At 36.7% G+C, this 16,099-nt stretch overlaps 1 protein-coding gene across 1 annotated transcript in view; it reads right to left on the reverse strand.

Annotated features, from left to right (window-relative positions):
• LOC113827566 (protein argonaute-3) overlaps positions 1-7,217 on the reverse strand; it is a 58,953-nt gene extending 51,736 nt beyond the window's left edge. Inside the window, exons 1-4 of the mRNA XM_070136943.1 lie at positions 7,047-7,217; positions 2,739-2,925; positions 1,211-1,340; positions 289-435 (exon numbers count right to left, since the gene is read on the reverse strand). Of these exons, the coding sequence (XP_069993044.1) occupies positions 289-435; positions 1,211-1,340; positions 2,739-2,925; positions 7,047-7,077 (495 nt within the window). The 5' untranslated portion in view covers positions 7,078-7,217. The remainder of the gene's footprint in view (positions 1-288; positions 436-1,210; positions 1,341-2,738; positions 2,926-7,046) is intronic.
• Positions 7,218-16,099: the final 8,882 nt, after the last annotated feature.

The raw sequence follows: 16,099 nt of genomic DNA on the forward strand, positions 1-16,099 counted from the left end.
AGGAAAACCTTTGCCAAATATAGATGAGTATTCTTTATTGCACAAATATACACTGATTTGCAAAACTCCCATTTTCCTTGGGAAAACTGTCACAGTCTTGGACAAAACATTTTGTACACCAAGATGAATCTGGTGAGGGTATTCAAAATAATCAAATAAGCAACCTTTAAATAACATGAGTCGAGTCTCAAGAACAAAGCAGATAACCTACGCAAGAAACTATAAAAAATAAATTTACGTTACTCTGGTCTGCCAGGTTTATGAATGGCAACTTCACTCTCTCCATACCTGAAATATCGTAGATGGCAATTCTACACATTCTGCACGGCTGCACTTCTTGAGTGCTACCTCCAGGTCCTTAAGACTATGAGTATTCACAATTCTCAGCTTCAAAATGTATCTACTCTTCTTGCCACTATCACCAGAAATATGGACCTGAAATGGTTTAAAAAATAGATTTACATAGATTCTCTTTTCACAATGAAAAAAGGAAAATACTCCAACTTTCACAAATATCTGAAAATTACATCAATCACCTTTGCACAAAACAATAATAAAAAAAATAAATAAATGAAATAATATAACCAATATGCTATATATATTCTTCTCTATGCATAAGACCATGAAAATTTTCTCCATATGTTAATTTTCATTTCATAATTCAAATCTTACGAATCTTTAAGTATGAAATCTTGATTGAGGTTTGGTTTCCTAATATCAATGGATTGCATTTATTTCTCGACTTGTTCTAATGTTCTAATCTTCTTCTTTTTAGTTATATTCTTAAATAATATCCTTAATGTTCATCTTCAAGATAAAAATAACAATGTCAAAATCATAGTAACAGTAATAATAGTAATAGTAATAGTAATAAAAATAAAAATGATGATGATGATGATTTTGATGATGATGGTGATAAAAATGATAAAAATGATAATAATAAAAAATAACAATAATAATAATAATAAAAAAGTATAATAATAATAATAAAAAAGTATAATAATAATAATAAAAAAGTATAATAATAATAATAAAAAATTAATAAATAATTAATAATAATAATGATGATGATGATGTATGAAAAAAAGGTGATGAGCATCATTGTGGGATCAAAATGGGTAAATACCCACATATAATAATAAAAAATATCTTGAAATTCCCAAATACAGAGATGAAACTTTAAACTAGCAACGTTTATTTGCTAATTTACCTGATGCGCACGACCATCACTAAGCTCTGGAATTTTTCCAAGGCCAACTGCAGACTTCATGCCATCATATGCTAAATTGTATTCCTTGAAGAACTGCGGATATCTCATCTTTAGGCCATCAAAAATCATTCTAGTGAAATGAGGGTAAAAAATCAAAATATTACTGAGTTTTTTGTCGTAGATTATTGAAGTGTATTAACAATATTCAAAGTCACTCAGATATTAAAAAAAGTTATAATCATCATCATCTTATCTGCACATCTATCTGCATGACAGAAGATATAGCCAACTGCTTGGCTTGGCAAGTGAACCCATACATCATAAAACATCATAACTTATCATGCTTCACAGCGTTCAATAATTATGATTTTTAAGGTCATTTCATCTGCATATATGAACAGAAATACAACAAATCTTTTGAATTTAATTCTTTTGCTTCAGTTTAGAAGCTTCTAAAGATATAAGAGAATTGACTATTATACTTCATACTTTACAACATTTATAGAGGTGTACATGTTCATGTGTTCTCTTATATTCATATATTAACATATCCATATTTATGCATACACAGGCACTCCTCATCAATCAATCTATCTTTTCGGATGCTGTATTTGTGACAGGCTCTACTCTTGTGGTTTCCTAATGTAAACTAAATTATTTCATTAACATATCAACCACTATTACCTTCCAATCATAACTGTTTCCACTTCATATATTATTTTCAAAACATGTGTAATGAATCTGTGTGTGCTATTAACCACATGCTGCCAGGGACGGCTTGTGCGTACATGCCATGCCCACTATGTATTTAATTTAGCAATTGTTTTTCCACATAAGTACTCCGTCAACAATGAGATAATTACGAGAACTACCTGTCTCACCTATTTACCCTTTTCCTTGATTTTTGCTAATATTTTCTGGTGTTTAATATTGCTGCTAGTAATGTCAATAGCAATATGGTAATCATGACGTTTATGAAAAAAATAAAAGTATCAATATTGATAGCATTAGTAAAAAAAGCATTCTCCGCAAACTCAAGGAAAGGTTACATCCGTATTTTTACCTTTTCTTTTACTTTCTAATATCTTATTATTGTAACTGATGTTAACATCTGATACTTTCAATGTTAATGGTAATCAAGTGTGACTCGTGTCATTCTACTTTAACCCAGTTTACCTTCATTGTAGGTGCCACTGCCTAAAATCTTTATCATATAAATGAAGCCACTATTATTGGAGAAAAACAAACTCTGTCTGACGAGCTAGTGACACGGGAATGGGCATGATACAATGCCATCTGTGTTTTGGTCCACAACAGCCATGGCATGTGCATACATGCCACCTATAGCCTACAGGTTAAGTATTATGGCTCTTCTTTGACATTATAAACAAATCCCTTTACATACTTACAATGGTTATAGGTATTACAACAACTAACAAACAAGACAAACATATCTGACAACCAATTGGCAAAACAGCACCTGCACCTACCAATTAAAGGTCTAGAAACTGAATCAGCATATACTCACAACTTCTTTTTCTTAGGAATATCCATTTCCCCACGGTTTGGTTCCTCAATGACTACATCATAATGGAATAAGTGTTTATCCCATGACTTGACAGTTATGGGATAGTAATTGGCCTTCAACTTGATGACTCTCCCAAGTGTACCGGCCACTGTTTGCTTATCTTTGCTTCTGGTTGGTGGTTTCGGATCTGCAAGTCATACACAAGACAATCAGTGAATTCTAAAAATCAATAAAGTATATTCTAAAAATGGTGAGGTAGTAAATAGCTGGTCAATATACAGAAGAATCATATGAAACTTAAGTAATAACAGTGCTTCACTTGGATAGCATTTTGAGAATGGAGCAATGCTATCTTCAATACATTCATAGAAACTATGCCTGAGTATTTACTTCGTCTAAAATGTTTACAATGGATCCAACCTATCAACCACTGTTTGTGCAATGCATTGTTAAGAGTAAAATGAAGGATGTGTCAGGGCTGTAATATGAATAGTAAATATATGCAATGGCTCCATATTATCTATTTGTTTTGTAACTTTGAATGAAGCCAATTGTCAAAAACATGCACATGGTATGGTTAAACCCTTAAGAATATCAGAAAAAAATTTATGGGCTTGAGCAACACTTCAAAATTTTAAACATTCTAAAAAGCTTGAAAAATCATAAGATTTCAAAGCAATTTGGAAACTGAAAAGGACCAAAAGTTGTATCAATTTGACCATAAAAAAAATATGTACCAAAGATATATCTTCTGGTACATACAGCATTGTATTGTCAGGTAAATAAGTAAATGGAGATCTGGATACAAAATGCTGTCATACTGTATTTTGCATCTAGCAGTACCTCAAGATAAAGAGAGGGTGGTAGGAAGAGAGAACTATATTCAGATAAAAGAAACTGAGCACTTGGACAGTAACAAACAACCACAGATTTAGCTCTTCTGTAATGCTCTTTTACAAACCCTTATGAGAAAAATAACATATGACTGAAAGAAAATTTGATTAGCTATGCATCTAAAGTTTATAATAAAATAATTAAATAATTAACTACAACCACCTGCCATTGAAATTATAAATTGGCATAGTTGTCAAATTTCACTCCAAGACTAAATGATATTTGGGTAAAAGTTACAGCAGGACCACAGCCATCAGAGAAGAAGTCCCCAATTCAAGCTAATAACCTTGGGGGATCCTGTGGGGAATCAAGGGTATTGGGTGTGGAGAGATAAGGACAATTTTGCTCACAGCAAGCAATTAAAAAATCAAAGAAAGTGGAAATATAAAAACCAATACTACAAATTATATTTCACATGATAAAGAAAGCGGAAAAAAGAAAAACCCTAGACAAGATTTGACCATGGAAGATTTGACCCAGTGTTGTACAAATAAACAAGGGAATGAACCCTATCATAAACCCCTAAACAAACCACAGGGATTGCCGTATGAACCCAAACCTTCCTACCCCATTTCTATGTTACTACATGCACTGCCATCAAGATTAGAGCTTCAAGTGGTTCATGAATATATATTGAAAGAGAGAGAGAGAGAGAGAGAGAGAGAGAGAGAGAGAGAGAGAGAGAGAGAGAGAGAGAGAGAGAGAGAGAGAGAGAGTGAGAGAGTGTGAGAGAGTGTGAGAGAGTGTGAGAGTGTGAGAGTGTGAGTGAGTGAGTGAGTGAGTGAGTGAGTGAGTGAGTGAGTGAGTGAGTGAGTGAGTGAGTGAGTGAGTGAGTGAGTGAGTGAGTGAGTGAGTGAGTGAGTGAGTGAGTGAGTGAGTGAGTGAGTGAGTGAGTGAGTGAGTGAGTGAGTGAGTGAGTATGTGTGTGTTTTGAGCTGCTAGGCGTGCTTCACCTGCAAGCAAGTACTTTGCAGTTGCTATATCCCCCCCTGTACTGCCTCAGATATTACACAGCTGATAAGAAATAACACCATCCTGGTCTTCTTTGAATATACTCATTCAAAGTAATATTATAAAGAATATATCTTACTATATTTTATAGCTTCCTAATTCCAATTACTATTTAAAGTAATATGATAAAGAATATATCTTACTATATCTTACAGATTTCTAATTCCAATACTATCATGATAACAACAAACATAACCACCACCACAAACACTGCACCACCATCATTATCATGGTATTACTGCAGCTGACAAAGCTGCTTGATTACTACCAGTGATACACTATCAGTACACACTGAAACTATAATCTAACCTATATTGAGGTTGCGCAACAAAACCTATATATTTTCAACAAAATTATACAAAATATATCCATCTTTAAATAACGTTTAATTATACATATTGCACAGAAGTCACTTAAAACCTTTCCTTTTCTTTGACAACTCTACCCTCAAAATATCATGTTGCTTGGAGGCTTGGGTCATTCTGCTACTCCCCCCACCCCTACCCCTATCCCACTCTAACCCCACATTCCTAACTTTATTAATATCGATAGCAAGGAAGGGCATGAAAGGTATCTGGGAAATTCCAGGGTAAAATTTACATAATATACACAGATTCAGTCACTGTGTTGTCTAATGCAGGGGGCTGTGTTCCTTGTAACCACCCATGGGAGGTTGCGACCCCCTGCCCATGGAAAACAAAAAATCTTCCATGTATTCACAGCAGGAGCATATAAACACCATGCAGGAGAGGTGTTGCCAAGTCTGTCCAATGCTCTTTCCTACCATTAATACGTGAAGGATTTTGCATTACGCAATTGGTAATTTTTTTGATTACGTTCACCAAACAGATCGCAAGGAATTCGGTACCATTGGATTCCTCTCCCTGTCTAGTTTCCAAATATATAGAAACCCCCCATATCCCCCACATTCTTGGCTGCGATAGCAGGGGTGGGCATGAAAGGTACCAAGAGAAATTGCAGGGTAAAATGTAAACGATATACATAGAATCAGTCACTACCACCCCCCAACCTCTGCCCAGGGAAACAAAGAATCCTCCATGCATTCACAGCAGGAGAGAGTATCAGTCAGACTTGGCAATGCCACTCCTGCATGGCAACCATACGCTCCCGTTTGCTGTGAATGCATGGAGGATTCTTTGTTTTCCTGGGCAGGTGTTAGGGGGGTCTTCCCCCCATGGGGGTGGTGGGGTTTAAAGGGGATACAGCCTCCTGCATTAGACAAATCAGTGACTGATTCTGTGTATATCATTTACATTCTACCCCACAATAAAACCTACATATTTGCACTGTAGACAGTGAGAGGAATTTAACAATATCAAAATTGCTGCGATCCATTAAATTGACATATTCCATAAAATTACCTAGGAAATATAGTGACTGATTCCGTGTATTATTTACATTTCCCTGGTACCTTTCATGCCCTACCCTACTATCAGGGATAAGAATGTAAGGGTTGAAGGGGTTTCCACACAATAAAAACTACACATTTGCATAGTAAATGGTGAGAGGAATCCAACATTACTGAAACTGATGCGATCTGTTATGCAAATGTATTAGAAAATATTACCCACTGACCAATTATGTATATATTATTCACATTATATCCCACACTTTCCCTGGTAACTTTTATGCCCTCCCCTGCTATCAGGGTCAAGAGTAATACTAAAGGGGAGGGACGATTACATTATATATATTTGGAAACTTGAGTGTGGGGTATCTAACAATACCAATATTGTCATGATCCATTAAGCAGAACTATTCAAAAAAAATTACCAAAAATACATGCTCTAGAGCATGGTTGGCCAACCAGTCGATCGCAATCACAAGCCTGTTTTAAGTCGATCACATTACTGTACCTGTTCATAATTCCTCCTTCAGAAGTTTTCATGCAAATAGCTGCAATAGCATATCCAAGTACTCATGATACTTAGATTATTACATCTCTTTTTTCTGGGAATAAGTTATATCTATATTTATAATAAGGGACATATCTGACCAACATACATATATTTATATTTATAATGAGGGACATGTCTGACCAACATGTATATATTTATGTTTATAATGAGGGACATGTTTGACCAACATACATATATTTATATTTATAATGAGGGACATGTCTGACCAACATCACACAAATATCACTGCTCTAGAGTTAAGCAGTCCATCAGAACTAACTTTATTAATATCGAGGACGGGCTTTATCATAAATAGACATGAATCTTATCCTTAGTATTCTCCAAAGCAGGGTATCCTGGCAGTGATTTCCCTTGGCATATTCATATTGCACCTTGGTATATTCGTCCGCCCTGTACTGAGAACATAATACCCATAACATACTCAGGATTATAAGCAGCCAATCAAAGTAAACGCAAATCTTACTTTCCGGAAGGACTTCTGATATCCAAGGCATTGTGCCTGATGCTGGCCTAGCGAGTGTCAACGCCTTCCACAACCTCTCCCTGTGCTTTTATACCTGCTATGAGTCACCGACCACCCTCTTCCGTCCACTCGCCCTCGTACGTGTTCAGTACACGATCGTCTGCGTTGGAACGTCGCAGCTGCACAGAGGGAAATTGTTGTACGTGCTAAACTTCAATTTTCCCTTTTCATTGTAATATTAGGGGTTGAATGTTGATTGTTCAGTGATGGTGGTATTGGTAAAGATCGTGATCCTTATCTGGTTTATTTTTTTACCGTTGTCATTAATCGTGTCATATTAACAATTGTGACTTGTTCTGTTCCGTGCTGTTTGTCAGGATAATGATATGGTATATAAACGTATTATTGCCAACGTTTTAATGATGGCGATGACATAATATTGCTATTACAACATTAAACAGATTAAAACTATTACCGACAACAAAATATGAATAATGATGATAGTGATGATGATGATAGTGATGATGATACTAATAACTATGATGATAATAATAATAATAATAATAACAATTACGATATTATTAATAATAATGATGATAATAATGATAATAATGACAATCATTATCCCTTTTTTCATTCTAATATTAGGGGTTGAATGATGCTTGTTCAGTGATGGTGGTATTGGTAAAGATCGTGATCCTTATCTGGTTTATTTTTTTACCGTTGTCATTAATCGTGTCATATTAACAATTGTGACTTGTTCTGTTCCGTGCTATTTGTCAGGATAATGATATGGTATATAAACGTATTATTACCAACGTTTTAATGATGGCGATGACATAATATTGCTATTACAACATTAAACAGATTAAAACTATTACCGACAACAAAATATGAATAATGATGATAGTGATGATGATGATAGTGATGATGATGATGATAACAATGATAATAATAACTATGATAATGATAAAAATAATAACAATTACAATATTATTAATAGTAATGATAATAATGATAATAATAATAATAACAATTACAATATTATAAATAATAATGATGATGATTATGATAATGATAATAATAATAATAAAAAAATAATAATGACAATAATAATAATAATGACAACAATGATAATAATAATAATAATGATAATAATAATAATAATGGTTACAATGATATGATATAATAAAGACAAATATAACAATGATAATAATAATAGTGATAATAACAATAATAACAATGATAGAAACAACAGTAATAGTAATAGTAATAGTAATAGTAATAGTAATAGTAATAGTAATAGTAATAGTAATAGTAATAGTAATAGTAATAGTAATAGTAATAGTAATAGTAATAGTAATAGTAATAGTAATGATGATGATGATGATGATGATGATGATGATGATGATGATGATGATGATGATGATGATGATGATGATGATGATGATGATGATGATGATGATGATGATGATGATGATGATGATGATAATGATAATGATGATGATAATGATAATGATAATGATAATGATAATGATAATGATAATGATAATGATAATAATAATATAGTTAATTTAAATAATAACGATGATGATGATGATGATGATAGCAATATGGCGTTGATGAATTTGTACTTCTATAAAATTGTGCTCTTAAAACAAAGGAGAATTCTATTGCACCATGTTGTGAAATATACACAAGACGTGTTGTATACGCGTTTCCTAGCCACTGTTACACCATGTTCTCTAAATTAGCGTTCATTGAGTTGCCAGATGCTCAAGAACTCTCGTGTCGTTAGATAGTACTGTAATCTATGCACGTCATGCTTCCCATGCCTTAGAGCCCAGAGCTATTCACTTTCTTATAGTGTGTATCAGGAATATGTTATGTTCTTACAATATTTATCCATATCCTAGGTTGCAGGGAGATGAAACTGGAGGTTTGAAGCGGGCAGACATATGCTATAGAGTTCTGTGGGTAATGGTGCAACAAAAAGAAATATTCAGTTATTGCGTTCCCAGTCTTATAGGTTTTCAAACCAATTGCCTGCTTACCTACCTACCTACCATTATAAATAATAAGAGTCGATAACAAAATGCCTAGTGAAGCTATATGTGAATAAATTTTACTGTACATTTCTCTTCCTGAAACCATAGTTTATTAATCAATATAAAAGGGTCATAATTTGCTCCAATATACTTAGAAAATCCTTAAATGATCAAAGTCTTAACTGCACCATGTTTCCCTCCCGTTTTTCTACCCTCTTACCACACATAACTCCCCGTCAAAACATGCTTAGGGAGGTAGGCCATGCCAGTCCTCCTCATAGTTGTTAGGCCTCAAGTAAACCCCAACAACAATTTTCGTTAGTACCTTACTCTCGTAATTTCATCCAAGGTTATATCAGATAGATTCAATATCACTTTGGAGATAATATTAAACACTGTGTGCAAAAATAACTTACAAATTTATTTCATAATAGTACTTAAAATTTGACTATAGTTCATTGCCCACTAACTTCGGGGAAAGACGAACTGGAATCTACAGCTAACTTCGTACTGATACTACAGTTAATCTCTGATCAGTTCTAATAGTTTTTACGGTTAATCACGCCGTTTTCTTCTAAAGAGTTCCGTCACTCAATGAAGCTCCAAACTGAACTGCCTACACGAAGGTTAGACCTAGGGATCCCAGGTCACTTAGACAGAGGCTTTGTTGTTTGGTTGTATGAATGCTGAGGTGGCAGTTTCAGAAGGCGACTTGGTATTTTGGTCCTTACCTCGAGTTAAAGTAACCACTAAGATCGTCCACAAGTATTTCACCTCTAACATACACACAGCTACAACTATAGTTTAACTACCACTAAACTCTATTTTGTGGTTTTACTCCCTTACAGCTAATTAAGGGTTACGTTTTACCAATTCATGCATCAGTGATAGCATAATTAGAGTGTCACTGTCTCTGGTCGATGACATAGTGATAGCGAAACCACAGGCAGTGCTACTTACAAATGGAGATGGTAGGGGAAGGGGTACTGGATGGAAGTGACAATACCTGGCAGCAGCAGCATCAAAGTGGGTGGTTACACCTACTACTGGTCGGGCCGGATCGATGGTCATCATCTTCAAGGGGTAGCGATAACCATCTACATCTGACTCAACCCTTCAGTAGCAGAGGTTGCTTCAGTTGATAAGCATGTAATGGCAATGAGACTGAAGTATGCTTGTGCCTCATGTCTCTTATTGCTCTGTTCGCTCATTCCAATGTTTGAAAACTCAGTGTAAAGAAGTTTTCTATGCCAAACTTGCAAACTGCATTGTTCTGTGAGACTCTAACGCGATATCTACTTGTGATCAAGCTGGCTATGAGATAACGGTTGGTTCCCATAGCACAGGAGCTGATTCCAGCAGTGAGAATAGCCTCCTCCGGGACTTTGCAAGGTCCAAGAGATTGAGGATTTCTAACCCCTGGTATCAGCTCTCTCAATCCACGTTGCTAGACATGGTATAGTGATACAGGTATCCCTGTTGAATTACCACCATTTGGTAGCCTGGTACCATTCATTCTGACCTGCTGAGGGGCATCTTTATACCTCTCTGAAAGGGGAAGGGTGATCAATGGGACTGCAGCAACTCCTGTGGCATCACACAGATCAGAATACCAGGCTAGGTTCTTGCTCTCATTCTTATAAGACATTCAAGACCACCTACTAAGGCACCAGAGGCCAGATGTACTAGTGGATTTACTCCTGGTAATAGACTATCCTAGAGCTCTGAATTATTGTGGAACTTTGTCATGAGTTTGGTCGAGGGCTGCTAACAGCTTACCTCAAGAAGGTATATGACCTAGTGTATAGCGAATTCCTCTGGGAGATCCTGAGACTTAGGGGATTTTAACTAGGATTGTTGGACTAAAAGCAAAATATGAATACTAGTAATGAAAGTACTTTAAAGTATGGTGGGTGTCTGCCAAGCCTCTTTCCTGTTGATTTAGGGGTGAGGTAAGGCTGTGTTCTTCCACAAACACTTTTCAACACTTGCATGGACTGGATAATGTATAGAGCTGCTATCCAAAGTCACTGTGCTAGGCAATATCAAGGTCACCGGTCAAGACTTTGCTGACAATGTTGCTATTCCATCTGAGTCTCTCGAATCTCTGGTGGCAGCTCCTGATGTATTTAGCAATGAGGTGAAGCCCTTGGATTTAGAGGTGTTTTGGACCAAGACCGAAGTCCAGGCTTTGGGCGGCCTGCTAGAACCTGTTCAGTTGGTACATGCTTGTGGTTAGGACATTGTAGATACCGAGAGCTTTACAGTCCTTAGTGCTGTGGTACATGACATTGAGTTGTCAGACCAGGAAGTCAGCAGATGGATTGGCCTGGCAACAAGAGTATATGGAGATGCCGGTTCCTGCTCAGAAGGATCAAGCTACATGTCTTCAAGTCCCTTATACTGCCAGTTATACTCTAAGGAAGTGAAATCTGGATGCTATCTTTGTCTTAGAGTTGCCTTTTATAACAGGTCCTTTTGTCAGATCATAGGGTACAGGGCCATATCAACCAACAGCTACACCATTAGACCAATATAGCACCCGTTACTTGAATGTCCGGGGCCGTAACCTCAGGCTAAACAAGCACTTAGCTGCTGTGGCTAACCCTACCCATTAGGTTGCCTCTTCCCGAGTCAACCATGGGTGAAGGAGACCAATAGGATGACAAAGGATGTTGTAGCTTGTATAGATTGATCAGACCTGTCCCGAGGAGTTACAGATGGACCGAGAGCCTGCCTGTTGGCTCACGATGAGGAACCTTCGTGGTTGGAAGCGAAGGATGGATGTGGCTATGTGCATCTGTTGGTGTTTGCTCCACTGATTGACTGATGCCTCCTATCTGCAATTTTATAATGAAGCCTCGACATGGTTTTCCTCATAAGCAGTGGCATTTTTAAGAGAAAAATGGATTTCTTGAACAAACCACAAAAATAGAGAATTTGGAGGTTAGATTATTAGATGCAACTATGTGTGATTGTGCAAACCCTAACTACAAAATGCACTTCTGAATTTCTCAAATGAGTAAGAAAAATACAGAATGATGTGTAGTGGTAGCTTACTTTTAAAATATTGCATTTCAGGAAACACTATTTATGAAAATTGAGAAAGCTCCGTAGCGAAAGCAATGGCTGCAGTGACAAGCAAGATTTTATTTGTTGAAAATTTTCTGCCCAGTCAACATCTGTCATTAGCAGCGTTCTCAAAATATAGCGATAGGGTGATGCTTGCAAAGCCCCATGGTAAACAAGTCTTGGTTCAAAAGGCGATGTTTGCGGATTCCCAGAATGGTTAATGGTCATAACAAGTAAATGTACCAGACATTAAAGGTCATACAGCACTATGAGAAAAGTATTGAGGTGAATGGTTAATGGAAGAAACATATAAATGTGTTAGTCATCTAAGGCCTTATAACACTAACGTAAAGTATTGTGGCGAAAAGGATAAAAAATAAGTTAACGCTTAGGATAAAGTGTATTAGATGTCAAAGGTTAGAGTGTGTTAAGAGGGAAAAGGGTACATAGGGGGTGCAAATGAAGTAAATCGATTAGTAAAGGAAAGGGTTAAGGGCATAGGGCGATTGGATGAAAATGGTGTATATCTGTAACTGGGGAAGCTATAGGAACATTGTTTAAGGAAAACTAGCGAATGAGCTATTGTAAAATAGTCATTGGGTAATATGGGTAGATATGGCTGTTGGAGGAGTAGCAGAAGAATCCGGGGGATAAAATAAAGGGACTGGGGAAGTTGATGAAGTATCAGGAAGAGTGTCAGGAGGCGAGGGATCTAAAGGGCACTGTTGCGACAGAAGGGATTCTCGTGAGTATCCAAATGGGAGTGGTTAGGATAATGGGGAACAAAGAAGGAATGGTGCAGATGGAGCAGGAGAGGATTGGGTGTGTTGGGAAAGAGTGGGAGGAAGAGGGGTAGGGGGAATGAATATCGGAAAATACTTTGAATGTAGAGGGAATAGGAATTAAAGGATTAGAGGGTGGATGAGGGAGCGGAACATTTTCTTGGGCCATGTCTACGACTTTTCTGATGTCTTCAGGTAGAGAGAGAGAGAGAAAAAAAACTCGTCGCCATGCTTCCTGTCTGGCATCATAGCTTGAATCTGAGAACTGCTACCTCACATTAGAGCTTATAGGCAGAGCACCTCCTATAAAATTCATTATAGGAGTCACCACAATTGGCACACGTACGTGACTGAGCAGGGCATTTTGAACAGTCATGACTAGGTTGGCCACATAGAGGGCAGCGGGCTGTGGGGCGACAGTATTTATCTGGTTGGCCAAAACGCCAATATTTCTGACATAAGCGAGGAAAGGAGTCGATATGGTCATACAGGATAGGTAACCATCAGTTTAAACTTCTTGGGGGAGGTCATGTCTACAGCAGCTAATCTTGGCAATATTGGTGCAAAACTTACGCTATCCTCTGGGGGAATCGTGTAGCACTGTACTGCTACTGCATTATAGGCAACAAGGCTGGCAAGTAGGTTGTTTTCAGTCTAATCAGTTTTTTGTCATGGATAGGACAAGCACTTGGGATGACGGAAGCAGTTCTGGTACAAATATTAAAAGGAGTGAGGTTCGGCAGGAATAGGTTTGCCAGTGAGGTCATTTAGGGGTAAAAAGCGAACGATCAGAACGACTGTGAAAGGAGACTTTGCCTACTTGTTTTTAGAGACATTGTTAGAAGAAACGGGTATAGTCAGAGTATGGGGCTGTAGGGGGGAATCATAAAAAATCGATCCCACTTTACTGGATTAGAGTAATCAAGAGGTTTGCAGAGGTGGAAGTAGTAGAAGAACGAGGGTGGGAGGAAGATCGGGTTTTGTGGGGTGAGGTAGTATTGTAGGGAGAAGTAAAATAAAAATGAAGAGTAGTAATGAGGGAGGTTGAGTAATGACCTGGATGGTTGATTCGGGATGGATAGAGTTGTCAAAAAAATCATGGAGGGAGTACGTGTCAGTGGTCGGAGCTGTAGTCAAATGAGAGGCGAGGGTCGGAAAATCAATGAAATCAAATTTAGATGGGCGATTTGGTGAAGGGGCAAGCCTTAATGCCCATTATAAGGGTTAACATCATTATTGACCAAGATAAAGCGGAAATAAGCGAGGAAAAGAAACGGTCCATCCCTCAGGGTCCCCATAAGGGGTAAGGGCTGGGTGATTAACCAAAGGAATACCATGCCTATGACTCCCGGAGGCCGTTCATGAGACATAAAACCAGCCTTTCATGCCTTCAGCACGGCTCTCAAACAGTGGGAAATGGACAGAAAAAGCGGACGAAGAAGAGAAGAAAAAAGGAAGGGGGAGACGAAAAACCTTGTAAAATTAGTTGAGGCGTGGGCTGAGGTCCTACAGAGGGGTAATCTCCTACACTGGGTATCAGTCACCGTCTCCTTAGCCCCCCCCACCCCCACCCGGTAACAAAGAGCAATCGTTTGGTGGGTATTGTGCAAAGAAAGACAAAAACTTTAAATTTTAAAAACACTCAAAAAGAGGAACCCATTCAATAATCTTGAAAACCCTATTATTAAGACAATGTTCACTCTCTGTAGTATTGTTTTGTGGAGTGCATATACACATAGATGGCTCCACAAGTGAAAAGAAATTTGCATACCTATGTGAACTCGTCTGATTACCTGTTTTTTTCTTGTGTTTTTGGTATCATTGCTGCTATTATTATCATTATAATACAGTGCTATTAACGATACTATTTTCAAAAATCAAGGAAAAGGATAAACGTGTGATGTTGGATTTGGGATTAACTCCTTGGTTGATTAACCACTTGTGGAACCATCTATATGTAAATACAGTTAGTAAACTACACCCACAGTGGGTATGGCATATACTTGCATATCATCCTGACAGCATGGTTTAAGAAATCTAGCCAATATCATGGTGTGCAATAAATGATAAAAATAAAAGCTTTAGAAAGGGATTCTCAGGTTTATAAGGCATTCATATAATCTCACAATTCACATCCAAATATAACAGTATCAGTAATGATGATAATGGTTTCAAAAATTTAAATAGTTCATGGTATTAAACAATCCAGATAATTCCATCAGTTGGGTAATTAGATGAGGTATCTATGTGTAATCAAAATTCCCAAAAGAAAACTACAGTAGATGTACACAATCCATGTGATAAACCTTCAAATATTTTTTTTTTCATTTACTGTTGTAACGAAGATGGGTGCACCATAGTAGTGTCTATGATACCAAATATTTCATATTGATAAAAAAACATGGATATAAATATATGTAAAAGGAATATATCATTTAATGCAATATGCATTTTTTTATCAAAAGAAAAACATTTGTCTTATCATAAATCTTATGGCATTGTAAAGCTATTAAATTTTGCTTCCAGCACTAGAAAATATACTGTATATATATTTGCTTCAAGGTATTCTGAACTTTTTAATTACCATTTTATTTGAAGTCACTATATATTTGGTTATTCATATAGCTATATATCTATATACATGTATATATCTATCTATCATCTATCAATCTATCTTTGTCAAATCAGCTAGAAGCTACGTGCATAAAAACAAAAATTTTAAGAGACCACTTTTTTGAAGGGGTTATGGCAAGATATACATGCACAGGAACCTGGACACATGACAGAACTCCCATAGAGCATTTGCTTTGAAATTTTAGAGCACTAAATAGCATTCCATCAATGGCAACTCTTAGCAATTACAGGCTAGCATAATAAAGTAGCACTTACCGGTTTAAATTTTTAGGGCTTAAGACAAATCGTTTGCTTTTCCTTCATCCTATAATACATAATAGCCTGCTCCTACTCTCTTTTAGACATATGACTGCTAGATATATCTCAGATAAACCAAAGTATAAAGTCAACCAGAATAAAACAATTGCATAATATTACTAAAAGGCACAAGATGAAAAAACTGCATAATTACTTGTATAACCCATTACTGCCTACATGAACTTACCTCATCTCCACTTACCTTGAGTCTTCAGGAAAA

The sequence above is a fragment of the Penaeus vannamei genome, chromosome 22 (genome assembly GCF_042767895.1).
Source record: "Penaeus vannamei isolate JL-2024 chromosome 22, ASM4276789v1, whole genome shotgun sequence".
In the NCBI taxonomy this organism is placed as follows: Eukaryota; Metazoa; Arthropoda; class Malacostraca; order Decapoda; family Penaeidae; genus Penaeus; species Penaeus vannamei.